Genomic DNA, 20,898 nt, shown 5'->3' with positions numbered 1-20,898 from the left:
CCCGTTACGCCAATCGGAGGTCACTAAAATTAACATTAAATCGGTGTGTAACTTTGCAAAAACAATGTCGGACTCTGTAGTTTTCTCTGGGCCCCTCCCCAATCGGACCGGGAGTGACATGTTTAGCCGCATGTTCTCCTTGAATTGCTGGCTGTCTGAGTGGTGTCCAAAAAATGAGGTGGGCTTCATAGATAATTGGCAAAGCTTCTGGGGAAAACCTGGTCTTGTTAGGAGAGACGGCATCCATCCCACTTTGGATGGAGCAGCTCTCATTTCTAGAAATCTGGCCAATTTTCTTAAATCCTCCAAACCGTGACTATCCAGGGTTGGGACCAGGAAGCAGAGTTGTAGTCTTACACACCTCTCTGCAGCTTCTCTCCCCCTGCCATCCCCTCATTACCCCATCCCCGTAGAGACGGTGCCTGCTCCCAGACTACCATAACCAGCAAAAATCTATTTAAGCATAAAAATTCAAAAAGAAAAAATAATATAGCACCACAGACTAAAACAGTTAAATGTGGTCTGTTAAACATTAGGTCTCTCTCTTCTAAGTCCCTGTTAGTAAATGATATAATAATTGATCAACATATTGATTTATTCTGCCTAACAGAAACCTGGTTACAGCAGGATGAATATGTTAGTTTAAATGAGTCAACACCCCCGAGTCACACTAACTGTCAGAATGCTCGTAGCACGGGCCGGGGCGGAGGATTAGCAGCAATCTTCCATTCCAGCTTATTAATTAATCAAAAACCCAGACAGAGCTTTAATTCATTTGAAAGCTTGTCTCTTAGTCTTGTCCATCCAAATTGGAAGTCCCAAAAACCAGTTTTATTTGTTATTATCTATCGTCCACCTGGTTGTTACTGTGAGTTTCTCTGTGAATTTTCAGACCTTTTGTCTGACTTAGTGCTTAGCTCAGATAAGATAATTATAGTGGGCGATTTTAACATCCACACAGATGCTGAGAATGACAGCCTCAACACTGCATTTAATCTATTATTAGACTCTATTGGCTTTGCTCAAAAAGTAAATGAGTCCACCCACCACTTTAATCATATCTTAGATCTTGTTCTGACTTATGGTATGGAAATAGAAGACTTAACAGTATTCCCTGAAAACTCCCTTCTGTCTGATCATTTCTTAATAACATTTACATTTACTCTGATGGACTACCCAGCAGTGGGGAATAAGTTTCATTACACTAGAAGTCTTTCAGAAAGCGCTGTAACTAGGTTTAAGGATATGATTCCTTCTTTATGTTCTCTAATGCCATATACCAACACAGTGCAGAGTAGCTACCTAAACTCTGTAAGGGAGATAGAGTATCTCGTCAATAGTTTTACATCCTCATTGAAGACAACTTTGGATGCTGTAGCTCCTCTGAAAAAGAGAGCTTTAAATCAGAAGTGTCTGACTCCATGGTATAACTCACAAACTCGTAGCTTAAAGCAGATAACCCGTAAGTTGGAGAGGAAATGGCGTCTCACTAATTTAGAAGATCTTCACTTAGCCTGGAAAAAGAGTCTGTTGCTCTATAAAAAAGCCCTCCGTAAAGCTAGGACATCTTTCTACTCATCACTAATTGAAGAAAATAAGAACAACCCCAGGTTTCTTTTCAGCACTGTAGCCAGGCTGACAAAGAGTCAGAGCTCTATTGAGCTGAATATTCCATTAACTTTAACTAGTAATGACTTCATGACTTTCTTTGCTAACAAAATTTTAACTATTAGAGAAAAAATTACTCATAACCATCCCAAAGACGTATCGTTATCTTTGGCTGCTTTCAGTGATGCCGGTATTTGGTTAGACTCTTTCTCTCCGATTGTTCTGAGTTATTTTCATTAGTTACTTCATCCAAACCATCAACATGTTTGTTAGACCCCATTCCTACCAGGCTGCTCAAGGAAGCCCTACCATTATTTAATGCTTCGATCTTAAATATGATCAATCTATCTTTGTTAGTTGGCTATGTACCACAGGCTTTTAAGGTGGCAGTAATTAAACCATTACTTAAAAAGCCATCACTTGACCCAGCTATCTTAGCTAATTATAGGCCAATCTCCAACCTTCCTTTTCTCTCAAAAATTCTTGAAAGGGTAGTTGTAAAACAGCATACTGATCATCTGCAGAGGAATGGTCTATTTGAAGAGTTTCAGTCAGGTTTTAGAATTCATCATAGTACAGAAACAGCATTAGTGAAGGTTACAAATGATCTTCTTATGGCCTCGGACAGTGGACTCATCTCTGTGCTTGTTCTGTTAGACCTCAGTGCTGCTTTTGATACTGTTGACCATAAAATTTTATTACAGAGATTAGAGCATGCCATAGGTATTAAAGGCACTGCGCTGCGGTGGTTTGAATCATATTTGTCTAATAGATTACAATTTGTTCATGTAAATGGGGAATCTTCTTCACAGACTAAAGTTAATTATGGAGTTCCACAAGGTTCTGTGCTAGGACCAATTTTATTCACTTTATACATGCTTCCCTTAGGCAGTATTATTAGACGGTATTGCTTAAATTTTCATTGTTACGCAGATGATACCCAGCTTTATCTATCCATTAAGCCAGAGGACACACACCAGTTAGCTAAACTGCAGGATTGTCTTACAGACATAAAGACATGGATGACCTCTAATTTCCTGCTTTTAAACTCAGATAAAACTGAAGTTATTGTACTTGGCCCCACAAATCTTAGAAACATGGTGTCTAACCAGATCCTTACTCTGGATGGCATTACCCTGACCTCTAGTAATACTGTGAGAAATCTTGGAGTCATTTTTGATCAGGATATGTCATTCAAAGCGCATATTAAACAAATATGTAGGACTGCTTTTTTGCATTTACGCAATATCTCTAAAATCAGAAAGGTCTTGTCTCAGAGTGATGCTGAAAAACTAATTCATGCATTTATTTCCTCTAGGCTGGACTATTGTAATTCATTATTATCAGGTTGTCCTAAAAGTTCCCTAAAAAGCCTTCAGTTAATTCAAAATGCTGCAGCTAGAGTACTGACGGGGACTAGAAGGAGAGAGCATATCTCACCCATATTGGCCTCTCTTCACTGGCTTCCTGTTAATTCTAGAATAGAATTTAAAATTCTTCTTCTTACTTATAAGGTTTTGAATAATCAGGTCCCATCTTATCTTAGGGACCTCGTAGTACCATATCACCCCAATAGAGCGCTTCGCTCTCAGACTGCAGGCTTACTTGTAGTTCCTAGGGTTTGTAAGAGTAGAATGGGAGGCAGAGCCTTCAGCTTTCAGGCTCCTCTCCTGTGGAACCAGCTCCCAATTCAGATCAGGGAGACAGACACCCTCTCTACTTTTAAGATTAGGCTTAAAACTTTCCTTTTTACTAAAGCTTATAGTTAGGGCTGGATCAGGTGACCCTGAACCATCCCTTAGTTATGCTGCTATAGACGTAGACTGCTGGGGGGTTCCCATGATGCACTGTTTCTTTCTCTTTTTGCTCTGTATGCACCACTCTGCATTTAATCATTAGTGATCGATCTCTGCTCCCCTCCACAGCATGTCTTTTTCCTGGTTCTCTCCCTCAGCCCCAACCAGTCCCAGCAGAAGACTGCCCCTCCCTGAGCCTGGTTCTGCTGGAGGTTTCTTCCTGTTAAAAGGGAGTTTTTCCTTCCCACTGTAGCCAAGTGCTTGCTCACAGGGGGTCGTTTTGACCGTTGGGGTTTTACATAATTATTGTATGGCCTTGCCTTGCAGTGTGGGGCGCCTTGGGGCGACTGTTTGTTGTGATTTGGCGCTATATAAAAAAAAATTGATTGATTGATTGATTGATTGACTTGTCCAGACTAGACTCAACTTGCTCTCTACTCTCACTACAGATCACAATGTCATCTGCAAACATCATAGTCCATGGCGACTCCTGTCTGATCTCATCTGTCAACTTGTCCATCACCACTGCAAACAAGAAAGGACTCAGAGCTGATCCTTGGTGTAATCCCACCTCCACCTTAAATGAGTCTGTCATTCCGACTGCGCATCTCACCGCTGTCACACTATTCTTGTACATGTCCTGCACTACCCTAACATACTTCTCTGCCACTCCAGACTTCCTCATACAATACCACAGCTCTTCTCTTGGCATCCTATCATAAGCTTTTTCTAAGTCCACAAACACACAATGTAACTCTTTCTGTCCTTCTCTGTACTTTTCCAACAGTATTCTCAGAGCAAACATTGCATCTGTAGTGCTCTTTCTCGGCATGAAGCCATATTCCTGCTCACAGATCTTCACCTGTTTTCTAAGCCTAGCTTCTACTACTCTTTCCCATAACTTCATGCTGTGGCTGATCAGCTTTATGCCTCTGTAGTTACTGCAGCTCTGCACATCACCCTTTTTCTTGAAAATAGGAACCAGCACACTTCGTCTCCACTCCTCAGGCATCCTCTCACTTTCCAAGATTTTATTAAACAATCTGGTTAGAAACTCTACTGCCATCTCTCCTAGACATTTCCATGCCTCCATTGGAATGTCATCTGGACCAACTGCCTTTCCACTCTTCATCCTCTTCATAGCAGCCCTCACTTCTTCCTTGCTAATCTCTTTTACTTCCTGATTTACTCTCACCACATCATCCAGCCTTTTCTCTCGCTCATTTTCTTTATTCATCAACTCTTCAAAATATTCCCTCCACCTTCTCAGCACACACTCCTCACTTGTCAGCACATTACCATGTGCATCTTTTACCACCCTAACCTGCTGCACATCCTTTCCAGCTCTGTCCCTTTGTCTGGCCAGTCGGTACAAGTCCTTTTCTCCTTCCTTACTATTCAACTTCTTGTACAGCTCACAATATGCCTTTTTCTTTGCTTTTGCCACTTCTCTTCTCGCCTTACGCCGCATCTCCTTATACTCTTGTCTACTTGTTCATCTCTCCAACTTTTTCGCCAACCTCTTTCTCCTTATGCTTTCCTGGACCTCTTCATTCCACCACCACGTCTCCTTGTCTTCCTTCCACTGTCCAGATGTCATACCCAGTACTGCCCTAGCTGTCTCCCTCACCACATCTGCAGTACTTTTCCAGTTGTCCAAAATTGCTTCCCCTCCAACCAGTGCTTCTCTCACCTGCTCGCTAAATTTCACACAACAGTCTTCCTCCTTCAGCTTCCACCATCTGATCCTTTGTTGAGCTCTCACTCTCTTCTTCTTCTTACCTCCTGCTCTTACTTCCCTTCCACTTGGTCTCTTGCACACACAATATGTCTACCTTTCTCCTCTCCATCATATCAGCCAGCTCTCTCCCTTTACCAGTCATACTACCAACATTCAAAGTCCCCACTCTCATTTCCACCCTTCTAGTTTTCTTCTTCCCCCGCTGTTCGTGGCAACGTTTTCCTCCTCTTCTTCATCGTCTTCGCCCAGCAGTAGCCCAATTTCCACCGGCACCCTGTTGGGCAATAGCACCGGTGGGGGACGTTGTTAACCCGGGCTATTCGCCCTCTAACTCGGGCGAATAGCTGTCATTTTGGGCAACTGGGCATGGACGGAGGGACTCAGAAAAATGCATACCGTGTGACAATAGCATGTTATTGTATTAATATCAATACCAGCGTTGGTATCGATATTATTGATGTTAGGATCGATCTGCCCACCTCTAGTATGGGGTTGAGGAATAATGGGGTTTTTTTTGTGGCAGCCAGGCCCTTCCTGCAGGGGAAGAGTTGAGCTCAGCTCCTCTTAGGTTTCTCACTGGTGCAAAATACGAGGTCTGTCCATAAAATATTGTACCTTTTTATTTTTTTTTTAACTATATGGATTTGATTCATATGTTTTTACGTCAGACAAGCTTGAATCCTTGTGCGCATGCGTGAGCTTTTCCACGCCTGTCAGTGATGTCACTCGCCTGTGAGCACGCCTTGTGGAAGGAGTGGTCCCGCCCCGTCGTCGTATTTTCATTGTCTGGAAATGGCGGAATGATTTGGGGGTTTTTTCCATCAGAATTTTTTCAGAAGCTGTTAGAGACTGGCACCTGGAAACTATTCGAAAAATTTATCTGGCTTTCGGTGAAAATTTTAGGGCTTCACAGAGAATAAGTTCTGTTAGTACAGCTTTAAGGACCCCTTTAAGGACACTCAGCGCGCCGCGCTCCGAGCTGCGAAGACACGGCACAAGCCACCGGACCATTTCTAAGCTGATGGCTCTGTGGATACGAGACCATCGTGTGCTCTTTCTCTGGTTATCACAAGAGCTGGACATCAACCATTTTCCGGCAGATTTCAGTTTTAACAAGAGATTTTGTCATGGAAAGCCGCGCGGAGGCTTCGCGCTTCACGACTGATTCACTTTGAAAACGAGACAAAGGAACACCTCCGTTTTGGCATGTCAGAGGACAAGTTTGGACATGTCTATCTCGGCTTTCAATGCTTACCAGTCCAGTAAGTATCAGTAAAATTGTGGAGAGCTGGACATGTCCAAACTTGTCCTCTGACATGCCGAAACGGAGGTGTTCCTTTGTCTCGCTTCCAAAGCGAATCGGTCTTTAAGCGCGAAGCCTCCGCGCGGCTTTCCATGACAAAATCTCTTGTTAAAAGTGAAATCTGCCGGAAAATGGCTGATGTCCAGCTCTTGTGATAACCAGAGAAAGAGCACACGACGGTCTCGTATCCACAGAGCCATCCGTTTAGAAATGGTCCGGTGGCTTGTGCCGTGTCATCGCAGCTCGGAGCGCGGCGTGCTGAGCGTGGCGCGCTGAGCGTCCTTAAAGGGGTCCTTAAAGCTGTACTAACAGACCTTATTCTCTGTGAAGCCCGTAAAATTTTCACCGAAAGCCAGATAAATTTTTCGAATACTTTCCAGGTGCCAGTCTCTAACAGCTTCTGAAAAAATTCTGATGGAAAAAAACCCCCAAATCATTCCGCCATTTCCAGACAATGAAAATCCGACGGGGGGGCGGGACCACTCCTTCCACAAGGCGTGCTCACAGGCGAATGACATCACTGACAGGCGTGGAAAAACTCACGCATGTGCACGAGGGTTCAAGCATGTCTGACGTAAAAACATATGAATCAAATTCATATAGTTTAAAAAAAAAATAAAAAGGTACGATACTTTATGGACAGACCTCGTACATAGCAAACAGGAGCAAAAGAGATTGTAAATGTTTTTCAAGTTACCAGCTATGTAAAAAAAACAAAAAACATGTTAGCGGTCTAAAAGTTATCTGAACTAAATTCATCAGAAGATAATTGGTCCAATGATGGTTTTAAAGCGTATCTGAAAAGCTAATCCACTAACAAAAACATTAGCTTTGATAATTATCGGTTATCAGATTAGCTGAATAGCGCCCACCACTGGTCTGGGCTCATTTCAGCTGATGTGTATTTTGTTTATGAAAACATCTCAACACTAAATTTGAAGACTCTTCATATGTACGTTCTTATTCCTTCTTGTCTCCTTCCTCCTTTTCTATTCTTCTTTTTCCACCCTAATCTTGTTCTTTTCTTTTTTCTCAACTCCTCAGATTTTTCTCCTCTACCTGCTCATCCTCTTCTTCTTTCTCATCCTTCTCTTCCTGTTCTTCTTCCTCCTTCCCCTCTTCCTGTGATTCTTGTTCCTCCTTTGTTCTTCCTGCTCCTCTTCTTCTTTTTCTCCTCCTCCAATTTATCTTCCTTTTCACCTTCCTCCTTGTTCTCTTTTTCTCTAATCCTCTTCGTGTTCTTCTTCACCTGTTCTTCCCCTTATTTTTTTCCTTCTCCACTTTGTCTTCTTCCTCTTTTTCTTAATATTATTATTTCATGTGCTACAGCATTCAAATTTACAAGAGTAAGACAGTAAAAAAGAATTCATCCCAGACCGTTTCTGTCCTCATTTTATTTTGTTAATTTTTTTTTTTTTTTTTTTTTGAAGGTTTCAAAAACCAACGAGCACCTTTTAAACCGTCAGCTCACATCAGGGGAAAGGAACGAAAAGAGAATTCGTCCTCCATCAGAGTGTCTGAAATCCTCCTGCTGTTCCTCACAAAGATCTCGCCTGACTGTCATTTTTTATATACTAATATATGATTTCAGATTTTTTATGTGACTGAGATGTTTTGCATGTTTTGTGTCTGTACAGTGTTGAAGCTGCTGAAGATGGCAGTTGGGATGAGAGCTTTGCTCGACACCGTTATGCAAGCCCTGCCTCAGGTACGGCGACATCACACCGTAACGTTCTGTTGACTTCATGATCCGGATTGTCAAAGGTTTCTCTCTTTTTTTTGGTTTTTAATGCTTCCTTCTTTTTGTGGAGTAGAGGCAGAAACGCTGAGTTTTTCCCAGTGAAAACTGGCGTTCATCAGGGGTGTGTTCTGGGTCCTACACTGTTCAGTGCTTGCATGGACTGGGTGTTGGGGCAGTTTGTGGAAACCAGTGATTTGGATGTTGTTGTCGGTGAAGAAAGGTTTACAGACCTCAACTTTGTGGACGATGCTGTGATCTTTACGGAATCAACGGATAGTCTGATTGCAGCACTTGAGAAGCTGAGTGAGAATCAGAGTGTCTGGGCTTGAGATTGTCCTGGATCAGATTCAGGCTTTTAATGACTTCCTGGACTCAGCCATCAGAAGTGTATCTGTATGTGGTGAAAGTGTTGACGTTGTCAAGACACTGTCTCTGGGTCCTTGGCCTTTGACATTGTGAGGCACCTGGGAAGAGCTCATGGAGTCAGTGAGGTCGCTGGACAGAGGTGTTTGGTGATGCTGACATCTTTGCAGGGTCCTGGTGCTGCTTGTCTTCCTGTTGGTTGTGAGACTATGACTGCAACCAGTGACGAAGGTGAGGACTGGATGTCTTTGGTACAAGGTGTCTTTGAAGGATCTTTGGGAACCGCTAGAATGACTCATCCTAGTTACTAAGAGAGACTAGGATGAGCAGGATCAGTTGCATTGTGAGGGAGCGTCGGCATTGACTGTTTCTCTGGTCATGATCCAGCACACGGGTGCCTTAGTGTTGAGGATCCCAGTATCTGGAGAAGGTCAAGGGGACACCCACGTTTCACCTGAGTGCAGCAGATAGATGCTTATTTTAGAGATGTGGGAATGGACTGGTTGTCTGCCTTGGTGGTTACCATCCAGGACCCAAAGCGGTTCCGTGGAGTTGTGGATGTGGCAAAGTGCAGCACCAGCAAACATGCTCCTGGACTTGACTTCTTTTTCTCAGGATATTGTCAGTTCCAGTAAGGTGCTGCTGTAACTCCTGATTTGCATGAGCAGCTTCTGGAGCAGATCAGGAGCTCAGCGTGAACATGTGAACACACAGTGTTTTCATTTCTCTCTTCTGTCTCCATGAGTACGAGATGCTGAGACATTGAGCCCCCCCCCCCCCCCCCCAGTCCTCCCACAGCTAGTTAGCAATGTTGGTAATTACTAAATCTTATTAGAGAGGTTGGTGCAAGTTAGCACTCTCTGATTACCACTGACAGATGGTGTGGTTCAGTTCCACGCTTTTCATTACCTAACTCGGCCTCTCCTCCAAACCTGCTGTGTCCTCTTATCTTGTCATTCTTCTCCAGGATTAGTTGGACTATCTCAGCTTTTTCTTGTAATTTGTAGTCAGATTTAGCTTCTTATGCTCCTTTGTGCCAGTCCTGCTTTCATTATGTTACATTACCACACGCGGCTGTTATGGATTAACTTCCCAGACACCGCGGCTGCAGAAGAAACATTCACCCGCCTGGACTTTTACATATTTGTTGTTGTTGAATATGTTCCTTGTCAGCTGACGTCTGGTGAGTCCGTCTGAAAGTTGTGTCCATCCTCACAATGTTCAGCGGACATCAGACAGAGAACTTTCCAGATGTCTGTTTTGTCTCATCCTTGTTTGTAGCCAGTGGACGTTCAGTCGACGTTTAGCTGCTTTCTCAAATTGACAGCATAAAAACCGTCCATCCATCCATCCATTTTCTTCTGCTTTATCCAGAGTCGGGTCGCGGGGGCAGCAGCTCAAGCAAAGCCGCCCAGACCTCCCGATCCACACACACCTCCCCCAGCTCCTCCGGGGGAACCCCAAGGTGTTCCCAAGCCAGCCGAGAGATGTAGTCCCTCCAGCGTGTCCTGGGTCTTCCCCGGGGCCTCCTCCCAGTGGGACGTGCCCGGAACACCTCTCCAGCGAGGCCTCCAGGGGGCATCCGGAAAAGATTCCGTCTTCACCTTGACAAAGCGAGCTGTTATCCCTGAACACATCAGGGCACATTTCAGCATAATCTTCAATTCTGTCTTCAGTGCCCTGTGGTGACATCATCACAGGAAAGAGACAAGAAAAACATAACGAAAGTCTCTTTTTTTTTTTTTTTTTTTTTTTTGCTTTTTACAAGGTGTTTGGGTCACAAAATTATTTTAATTTAGGGTGGGCATTTAACTATGTTTCTTCAGAAAAGGAGCCGAGGCACTCAGACACATGAGTACAGCAGATTTTTGATTGACACCTTGTGGATGATTGTTGTCATACTGAGAATCGAGGTTGTTAAATTGTTCTATAAAGATGTCTGAATTTCTTGAATTTGAAGTCAGACAAAACTGTAACCGTCTGAAGGTGTGTACTTTTTTGTTTGTTTGTTTTAATAGGAACTGCATTGTTGTCGTCACGGGTTTGATGTCTGTCCCCTGGAACTCATCGCTGTTTCCTCCTGCAGGTGGGGAATCTGGGACTCCTCTTCATGCTTCTCTTCTTCATCTTCGCAGCACTGGGAGTGGAGCTGTTTGGTGATTTGAGTAAGGACGCACACATGGACACGTCCCTCGTGCACACAGTGTGCACATGGACAGTTCTGTGCAGTAAAAACAAGCAGGAACAGAGTTAAATTCTCCCCTCTGTGGGTTTCCAATCCAATATTGGAATAACTTTTTAATTTTTGTAACTGAGGCGAGAACCTTTCAGTGTTTCTGTTATTATCATTCCTGGTGGTGTTCCATTTCTGTCTTTTGCCATCTTACTCTCTTCTGTCTTTCTCTCCCTCTTCCTTCTGTTTCTGTCCGTGTTTTCTCAGTCTGTGATGAGCTTCACCCATGTGAGGGTCTGGGCCGCTACGCCACCTTCAAAAACTTTGGTATGGCGTTTCTGCTGCTCTTCAGAGTGTCGACCGGAGACAACTGGAATGGCATAATGAAGGTAACCAAACTATTCTGGACTGAAACTACTGCTTTTCCTGTTTTGTTTTGTTGGGTTTTTTTTGTCACAGTGGATCCGGTGTGGATCCACATGTTGAGCTGGCACAAGTTTTACTCTGGACTCCAGATGTAAAAGGACAGTGATGCACATTTTGATGCCGTGGTACGAACTGTGCAACCGTGCTGCTGTCAAACTGATTTATTTTGGTTAAAGTTGGATGACCTTCCTGACGTAGCTCCTGATGTACGTGGAGAGCAGGTCACGAGTGGTCACGCACGCCATCGAACAGACTGCTTGAAAATGAAAGCCTTTGAGGACAACCAAAGAGGAGAGAAGATCATGCAGTTTTCTGTTGCCTACAAGTCAATGGCCATGCGTTCTTTTGTGTATTGACTGATGACACAGCACAGCTTGTCCTTTCTCAAGTACCGTTTGGTTCCTGTAGCATATATGTTGACCGTGATTATCTTTAACATGTGCACGCTTTGACCAGCCTGGTGGTGAAAGGAGGAAGGAACCATGGAAGCTGCTGCTCACAACCCAGGTGTCAGGTTTGTGATGGTCGTTAGTCTCGAGTCAGGATCCTGAAATATGTCAGCAGCTTCACCCGTGTCTCAGGCAACTTCTTCTGAATGTACTCTGAGGATGGGGGGGAGACAACCTCCAGATTTCCAGATGAAGTTCTCTGGCACGTGGCTCCAGGACTGGCTTCTGGGATCACCAATGCCCCTTCAAGCTTCCGAGACATTATCAGTGTCATGATGGACCCCCAGAGAGGCATCAATACGCCAGGAGAATGTTTCATGATTCAGGTCTGTGTTCAGTAAAACGTCTTCTCCTGAAGGGCAACAAAAAATGGATCACAATGATGAGAATCCTGTTGAACAATGATTCATCTCACCAGGCCCACAGAGATAAGCCATCTCTGAGTTTAGGGGAGCAAAACACCTCCAGGCCCGGATGTTTGTCAGACAGCAACTTCATTCAGATGAAGTTTTCAAAAGTCTTCATTCTCTTGTTGCAGATACATACAAGTGTAAAAAAATACAGGGTTGATGCAGTTTGCACCTTTTCAAAGATAAACAAGGCCATTGTCAATTCCTTGATTTTACATATTTTAAATCAAATCAAATCAATTTTATTTATATAGCACCAAATCACAACAAACAGTTGCCCCAAGGCGCTTTATATTGTAAGGCAAAAGCCATACAATAATTACAGAAAAACCCCAACGGTCAAAACGACCCCCTGTGAGCAAGCACTTGGCGAAGGTGGGAAGGAAAAACTCCCTTTTAACGGGAAGAAACCTCCAGCAGAACCAGGCTCAGGGAGGGGCAGTCTTCTGCTGGGACTGGTTGGGGCTGAGGGAGAGAACCAGGAAAAAGACATGCTGTGGAGGGGAGCAGAGATCAATCACTAATGATTAAATGCAGAGTGGTGCATACAGAGCAAAAAGAGAAAGAAACACTCAGTGCATCATGGGAACCCCCCAGCAGTCTAAGTCTATAGCAGCATAACTAAGGCATGGTTCAGGGTCACCTGATCCAGCCCTAACTATAAGCTTTAGCAAAAAGGAAAGTTTTAAGCCTAATCTTAAAAGTAGAGAGGGTGTCTGTCTCCCTGATCTGAATTGGGAGCTGGTTCCACAGGAGAGGAGCCTGAAAGCTGAAGGCTCTGCCTCCCATTCTACTCTTACAAACTCTAGGAACTACAAGTAAGCCTGCAGTCTGAGAGCGAAGCGCTCTATTGGGGTGATATGGTACTATGAGGTCCCTAAGATAAGATGGGACCTGATTATTCAAAACCTTATAAGTAAGAAGAAGAATTTTAAGTTCTATTCTAGAATTAACAGGGAGCCAATGAAGAGAGGCCAATATGGGTGAAATATGCTCTCTCCTTCTAGTCCCCGTCAGCACTCTAGCTGCAGCATTTTGAATTAACTGAAGGCTTTTCAGGGAACCTTTAGGACAACCTGATAATAATGAATTACAATAGTCCAGCCTAGAGGAAATAAATGCATGAATTAGTTTTTCAGCATCACTCTGAGACAAGACCTTTCTGATTTTAGAGATATTGCGTAAATGCAAAAAAGTAGTCCTACATATTTGTTTAATATGCGCATTGAATGACATATCCTGATCAAAAATGACTCCAAGATTTCTCACAGTATTACTAGAGGTCAGGGTAATGCCATCCAGAGTAAGGATCTGGTTAGACACCATGTTTCTAAAATTTGTGGGGCCAAGTACAATAACTTCAGTTTTATCTGAGTTTAAAAGCAGGAAATTAGAGGTCATCCATGTCTTTATGTCTGTAAGGCAGTCCTGCAGTTTAGCTAATTGGTGTGTGTCCTCTGGCTTCATGGATAGATAAAGCTGGGTATCATCTGCGTAACAATGAAAATTTAAGCAATGCTGTCTAATAATACTGCCTAAGGGAAGCATGTATAAAGTGAATAAAATTGGTCCTAGCACAGAACCTTGTGGAACTCCATAATTAACTTTAGTCTGTGAAGAAGATTCCCCATTTACATGAACAAATTGTAATCTATTAGATAAATATGATTCAAACCACCGCAGCGCAATGCCTTTAATACCTATGGCATGCTCTAATCTCTGTAATAAAATTTTATGGTCAACAGTATCAAAAGCAGCACTGAGGTCTAACAGGACGAGCACAGAGATGAGTCCACTGTCTGAGGCCAAAAGAAGATCATTTGTAACCTTCACTAATGCTGTTTCTGTACTATGATGAATTCTAAAACCTGACTGAAACTCTTCAAATAGACCATTCCTCTGCAGATGATCAGTTAGCTGTTTTACAACTACCCTTTCAAGAATTTTTTAGAGAAAAGGAAGGTTGGAGATTGGCCTATAATTAGCTAAGAGAGCTGGGTCAAGTGATGGCTTTTTAAGTAATGGTTTAATTACTGCCACCTTAAAAGCCTGTGGTACATAGCCAACTAATAAAGATAGATTGATCATATTTAAGATCGAAGCATTAATTAATGGTAGGGCTTCCTTGAGCAGCCTGGTAGGAATGGGGTCTAATAGACATGTTGATGGTTTGGAGGAAGTAACTAATGAAAATAACTCAGACAGAACAATCGGAGAGAAAGAGTCTAACCAAATACCGGCATCACTGAAAGCAGCCAAAGATAACGATACGTCTTTGGGATGGTTATGAGTAATTTTTTTCTCTAATAGTTAAAATTTTATTAGCAAAGAAAGTCATGAAGTCATTACTAGTTAAAGTTAAAGGAATACTCGGCTCAATAGAGCTCTGACTCTTTGTCAGCCTGGCTACAGTGCTGAAAAGAAACCTGGGGTTGTTCTTATTTTCTTCAATAAGTGATGAGTAGTAAGATATCCTAGCTTTACGGAGGGCTTTTTTTATAGAGCAACAGACTCTTTTTCCAGGCTAAGTGAAGATCTTCTCAATTACTGAGACACTATTTCCTCTCCAACTTACGGGTTATCTGCTTTAAGCTGCGAGTTTGTGAGTTATACCACGGAGTCAGGCATTTCTGATTTAAGGCTCTCTTTTTCAGAGGAGCTACAGCATCCAAAGTTGTCTTCAATGAGGATGTAAAACTATTGACGAGATAATCTATCTCACTCACAGAGTTTAGGTAGCTACTCTGCCCTGTGTTGGTATATGGCATTGGAGAACATAAAGAAGGAATCATATCCTTAAACCTAGTTACAGCGCTTTCTGAAAGACTTCTAATGTATGATTAAAGTGGTGGGTGGACTCATTTACATTTTGAGCAAAGCCAATCGAGTCTAACAATAGATTAAATGCAGTGTTGAGGCTGTCATTCTCAGCATCTGTGTGGATGTTAAAATCGCCCACTATAATTATCTTATCTGAGCTAAGCACTAAGTCAGACAAAAGGTCCGAAAATTCACAGAGAAACTCACAGTAACGACCAGGTGGACGATAGATAATAACAAATAAAACTGTGTTTTGGGGACTTCCAATTTGGATGGACAAGACTAAGAGTCAAGCTTTCAAATGAATTAAAGCTCTGTCTGGGTTTTTGATTAATTAATAAGCTGGAGTGGAAGATTGCTGCTAATCCTCCGCCTCGGCCCGTGCTACGAGCGTTCTGGCAGTTAGTGTGACTCGGGGGTGTCGACTCATTTAAACTAACATATTCATCCTGCTGTAACCAGGTTTCTGTAAGGCAGAATAAATCAATATGTTGATCAATTATTATATCATTTACTAACAGGGACTTAGAAGAGAGAGACCTAATGTTTAATAGACCACATTTAACTGTTTTAGTCTGTGGTGCAGTTGAAGGTGCTATATTATTTTTTCTTTTGAATTTTTATATTTAAATAGATTTTTACTGGTTATTGGTGGTCTGGGAGCAGGCACCGTCTCTACGGGGATGGGGTAATGAGGGGATGGCAGGGGGAGAGAAGCTGCAGAGAGGTGTGTAAGACTACAACTCTGCTTCCTGGTCCCAACCCTGGGTAGTCACGGTTTGGAGGATTTAAGAAAATTGGCCAGATTTCTAGAAATGAGAGCTGCTCCATCCAAAGTGGGATGGATGCTGTCTCTCCTAACAAGACCAGGTTTTCCCCAGAAGCTTTGCCATTTATCTATGAAGCCCACCTCATTTTTTGGACACCACTCAGACAGCCAGCAATTCAAGGAGAACATGCGGCTAAACATGTCACTCCCGGTCCGATTGGGGAGGGGCCCAGAGAAAACTACAGAGTCCGACATTGTTTTTGCAAAGTTACACACCAATTCAATGTTAATTTTAGTGACCTCCAATTGGCGTAACCGGGTGTCATTACTGCCGACGTGAATTACAATCTTACCAAATTTACGCTTAGCCTTAGCCAGCAGTTTCAAATTTCCTTCGATGTCGCCTGCTCTGGCCCCCGGAAGACAACTGACTATGGTTGCTTGTGTCGCTAACTTCACATTTCTCAAAACAGAGTTGCCAATAACCAGAGTTTGTTCCTTGGCGGGTGTGTCGCCGAGTCGGGAAAAACGGTTAGAAATGTGAACAGGTTGGCGGTGTACAAGGGGCTTCTGTTTAGGACTACACTTCCTCCTCACAGTCACCCAGTCGGCCTGCTTTCCCGGCTGCTCGGGATCTGCTGGAGGGGAACTAATGGCGGCTAAGCTACCTTGGTCCGCACCGACTACAGGGGCCTGACTAGCTGTAGGATTTTAAAAGGTGCGGAGCCGAGTCTCCAATTCACCCAGCCTGGCCTCCAAAGCTATGAATAAGCTACACTTATTACAAGTACCATTACTGCTAAAGGAGGCCGAGGAATAACTAAACATTTCACACCCAGAGCAGAAAAGTGCAGGAGAGACAGGAGAAGCTGCCATGCTAAACCGGCTAAAAGCTAGTAGCTGCGCTAAGCTAGCGGATTCCTAAAAACACACAAAGTGAATAATGTATAAATAATTTAGAGGTGATTCAGCAGAGGGAGTGCTTTAGTTAAGGCACGTGAATATTACACTGTGAAACAAATCATTATCTAGTTAACTAGATCAATCTAACTGCGCAGATTAAATAGCTAACAGATACAGAAAAACACCGCTGTGCTCCGGAACAGGAAGTGATACAATACCGCAGTGAGAGCCAACCACCAGTAGAGGCAGTCAAGGACAAGAATCCGTGGATCCAAGAATTTTACTGCATGAATGTCTAAGAATCTTCACCGACGTACATCAAAGAGTGCTAGGGTTCCAAGAATTACAGTAGTCCTTCCAAAGGAAAACGTCTCATCATGATTTCTGCTTGAATATTTTACTTACAGCAGTCAGGATATGTCCACCCACGAGTCTAACTGCTCTGTGCTTCTTCTAGGATACGCTGAGGGACTGCGCCCATGATACCAGCACCTGCTACAACACTGTGGTCTCTCCCATCTACTTTGTCTCATTCGTCTTGACCGCACAGTTTGTCCTCGTCAATGTGGTGATAGCCGTGCTGATGAAACACCTGGAAGAAAGCAACAAAGAAGCCAAGGAGGAAGCGGAGATGGAGGAAGAGATGGACCTGGAACTCCGTACAGACATGGGAGATGTGACAACAAGGTCACCCCAGCTCAACCCTCTGCCACTGTGCATAGACAGGACAAGTTCTGGGGGGTCTCCATGGAGGTCCACTGGTTTGGGGAGCAGGGAGCAGGAAAGGTGCAGTCCCATGGACTCACCTACTGCTGATATAAACAGAGACTCAGTACACATCACAGCAGATCCACCTTCCTACCTGGAGCCCCCGCTGGAGGTGAGGAGGACTTTTGTTTTTTCTTGGAGTCTTGTTTATACTCAATAATGCTCAAACCTATTGGCTCAGAACCTGTTTATGCTCTAAAATTAGTAGAATTCTATTTATAGACAGGGAACAAGTGACCAACCAACAAAAAATGTCTTAGTAAGGTGTTGGTCCTCCACATGACACAAGAACAGTTTCAGGGGAACTTGTCATTCCACAGCACAGTTCCACAAGTGTCTGGAACTGTACTGGAGGGATGGAACACCACTTTCCAAACAAACAAAAACACATTTCTCTTATTTGGTGTTTAAACGGCAGTGGGCAGTCAAATATTTCCCATTTGTGACCAGTTTGATTGAGATCTTGTTGTGAAAGTGTAGTGACACGGACCCACAACAGGGGGCGCAAATCAACGGTCAATAGATGAGCCAAAAATTAACAATTTAATGTTGTGAAGGAGCACAACGAACATACAGACAATCTCAGAATATGATTACAGTCAATCCACAAAGGTGACGTCTGTCCTGAGAAGAGCCGGAATCACACGATTTCCGCCGCCACCGAACCTGGTGAATACTGGAGCCGCCAAGTCCCAAATTCCCAGGTGATCACTGTCCCCGACTGTCGGATCTGGTACTGCTGGCGAGAACAAAGACAGTCAAGTGTGGGTGTGTGTACACCCCGTAACAACAACGGTGGGAATGCCACCTCCACCTCTCACTCAGTATGTTGCAGCGTACTGCAGTGATTCCTCAGGGGAAAAGAGTGCCGTCCAGCACTCTCTCAGCTTCCACCGACAGAGGTACCGGTACTCCTGCAAACACTCACAATATACAAATTATATTGTACCACACAAACGGCTGAGGATATTACCTCCAATGAAGTACGATATCTCGGCAACGAGGTGGAGATGACGTCTGGTCTTTATGGAGTGAGATGATGTAGAGTAGATGGGTAACAGCTGTCACCCCCGGCTGTGTCCGTGGCGGCAGCGCCCTCTCGTGCCTGAAGCCCGCACTTCAGGCAGGGAGCCCACTGGTGGTGGGCCAGCAGTACCTCCTCTTCTGGCGGCCCACACACAACAGATCTGGTGAGTGTGAAGGCCACTTGATGATGTTTTTTCCACTCATTCATTCAACCTTTTCCCTTTAATGTGTCACCTGTTGCTTATTTGTGAAAAGAGAATTAACAAAGGGATTTTGTCTTTGTAAGGGTATTTAAGGTGTGGATCTCCAGTAAGAGCCAAAGTCCTGCCCCCTTGTCACCCTTTATGTTACAGCCTTATTCCAAAATGGAGTAAATTAATTTTTCCTAAAATTTCTGCTCACAACACCCCATAATAACAACATGAAAAGTATTTTGAAATTTTTGCAGACTTATTAAAAATAAAAAACTAAGAAATCACATGTCCATAAGTATTCACACCCTTTGCTCAATACTTTTGTTGATGCACCTTTGGCAGCAATTCCAGCCTCAAGTCTTCTTGAATATGATGCCACAAGCTTGGTGCACCTATCTTTGGGCAGTTTGGTCCATTCCTCTTTGCAGCACCTCTCAAGCTCCATCAGGTTGGATGTGGACCGTCGGTGCACAGACATTTTCAGATCTCTCCAGAGATGTTCAGTCAGATTCAGGTCTGGGCTCTGGCTGGGCCACTCAAGGACATTCACAGAGTTGTCCTGAAGCCACTCCTTTGATATCTTGGCTGCTTAGGGTCATTGTCCTGCTGAAAGATGAACCGCCGCCCCAGTCTGAGGTCCAGAGCGCTCTGGAGCAGGTTTTCATCCAGGATGTCTCTGTACATTGCTGCATTCATCTTTCCCTCAATCCTGACTAGTCTCCCAGTTCCTGCTGCTGAAAAACATCCCCACAGTATGATGCTGCCACCACCATGCTTCACTGTAGGGACTTTGTTTCGTCCAAACATGATGCCAAAGAGTTCAATCTTTGTCTCATCAGACCAGAGAATTTTGTTTCTCCTGGTCAGAGAGTCCTTCAGGTGCCTTTTTTCAAACTCCAGTTGGGCTGCCATGTGCCTTTTACTAAGGAGTGGCCACTCTACCATACAGGCCTGATTGGTGGATTTCTGCAGAGATGGTTGTCCTTCTGGAAGGTTCTCTTCTCTCCACAGAGGAATGCTGGAGTTCTGACAGAGTGACTATCGGGTTCTTGGTCACCTCCCTGACTAAGGTCCTTCTCCCCCGATCGCTCAGTTTAGACGGGTGGGCAGCTCTAGGAAGAGTCCCGGTGGATCTGAACTTCGTCCATTTACAGATGATGGAGACCACTGTGCTCAATGGGACCTTCAAAGCAGCAGAAATGTTTCTGTTCCCTTCCCCAGATTTATGCCTTGAGGCAGTCTCAGAGGTCTACAGACAATTCCTTTGACTTCATGCTTGGTTTGTGCTCTGACTGTCATCTGTGGGACCTTATATGTAGACAGGTGTGTCTTTCCAAATCATGTCCAATCAACTGAATTTACCCCAGGTGGACTCCAATTAAGCTGTAGAAACACCTCAAGGATGATCAGTGGAAACAGGAGACACCTGAGCTCAATGTTGAGCTTCATGGCAAAGACTATGAATACTTGTGATGTCTTAGTTTTTTTATTTCTAATACATTTCCTATATATATATATATACACACACACAAACCTTTTCACGTTGTCATTATAGGGTACTGTGTGTAGAATTTTGAGGAAAAAAATTCATTTCATCCATTTTGTAATAAGGCTGTAACATAATAAAATGTGGAAAAAGTGAAGTGGTGTGAATACTTTCTGTACATGCTGCATTGGCACGAAATGCCAGTTCCCATTATTTGAAGGCACTAGAAACCCTGAATACTCACCCAGTTGGGAGCCCTGGCACCATAGCGTAGTATTGTCAGTTGTATAAAAAAATGTAATTGTCCCAGTTAATTGACTGACCATTTAATTTAGTCTATGACTAACACTAATCCAACCTAAACGTCATATCACCAATGGTCAAACCACAGCCAGCAGATGTCTAATGCATATGTAATGCCTTTAGCCAATTAAATGTTTATGAATTCATCTTTTAAGATTCAAGCACCTTGGGGCAACTGTTTGTTGTGATTTGGCGCTATATAAATAAAATTGATTTGATTTGATTTGAAGTACAATCTGTCAAAGATTAAATTAAATGACTCAGTCGCAGGATTTCTGAGCCATGTGCTTATTGAGACAATAACATTATGTTCCAGTGAATGAAGAACTAAATGAACTGATCTGAGAACTGACAGTCGTGATGTAAGGAAAGAGACAAAAAGAAAACAAACTGAACCAAACAGTATTGCGTTCTCAGCTGCAACATTTGGGGAGACATGGTATTAAAAAAACAAAAAAAACCTACAAGTAAAAAAAAAATGCCAAAGTGAATTGTAAGAGTCAGATCAGTAATATTTAGTTTCAGTACCAGCAGATCCGGTATGAATCACTGAGCCGGAACATTGGCCTCAGGATTGTGAGACGACCTCCGTGAATTGTTTCTGCTCTGTTTTCTCTGC

At 43.4% G+C, this 20,898-nt stretch overlaps 1 protein-coding gene across 1 annotated transcript in view; it reads left to right on the top strand.

The window, feature by feature from the left end:
- Positions 1 to 20,898, top strand: part of cacna1g (calcium channel, voltage-dependent, T type, alpha 1G subunit) — a 518,682-nt gene that overhangs the window by 474,731 nt on the left and 23,053 nt on the right. The window contains 4 exon segments of the mRNA XM_034194509.1: positions 8,086 to 8,156; positions 10,639 to 10,717; positions 10,993 to 11,114; positions 16,960 to 17,382. Of these exon segments, the coding sequence (XP_034050400.1) occupies positions 8,086 to 8,156; positions 10,639 to 10,717; positions 10,993 to 11,114; positions 16,960 to 17,382 (695 nt within the window).

This window comes from Thalassophryne amazonica, chromosome 18, assembly GCF_902500255.1.
Source record: "Thalassophryne amazonica chromosome 18, fThaAma1.1, whole genome shotgun sequence".
Lineage (NCBI taxonomy): Eukaryota > Metazoa > Chordata > Actinopteri > Batrachoidiformes > Batrachoididae > Thalassophryne > Thalassophryne amazonica.
Note: the sequence above shows the minus strand (reverse complement) of the source record. Positions and strands in the feature narration are given on the sequence as shown.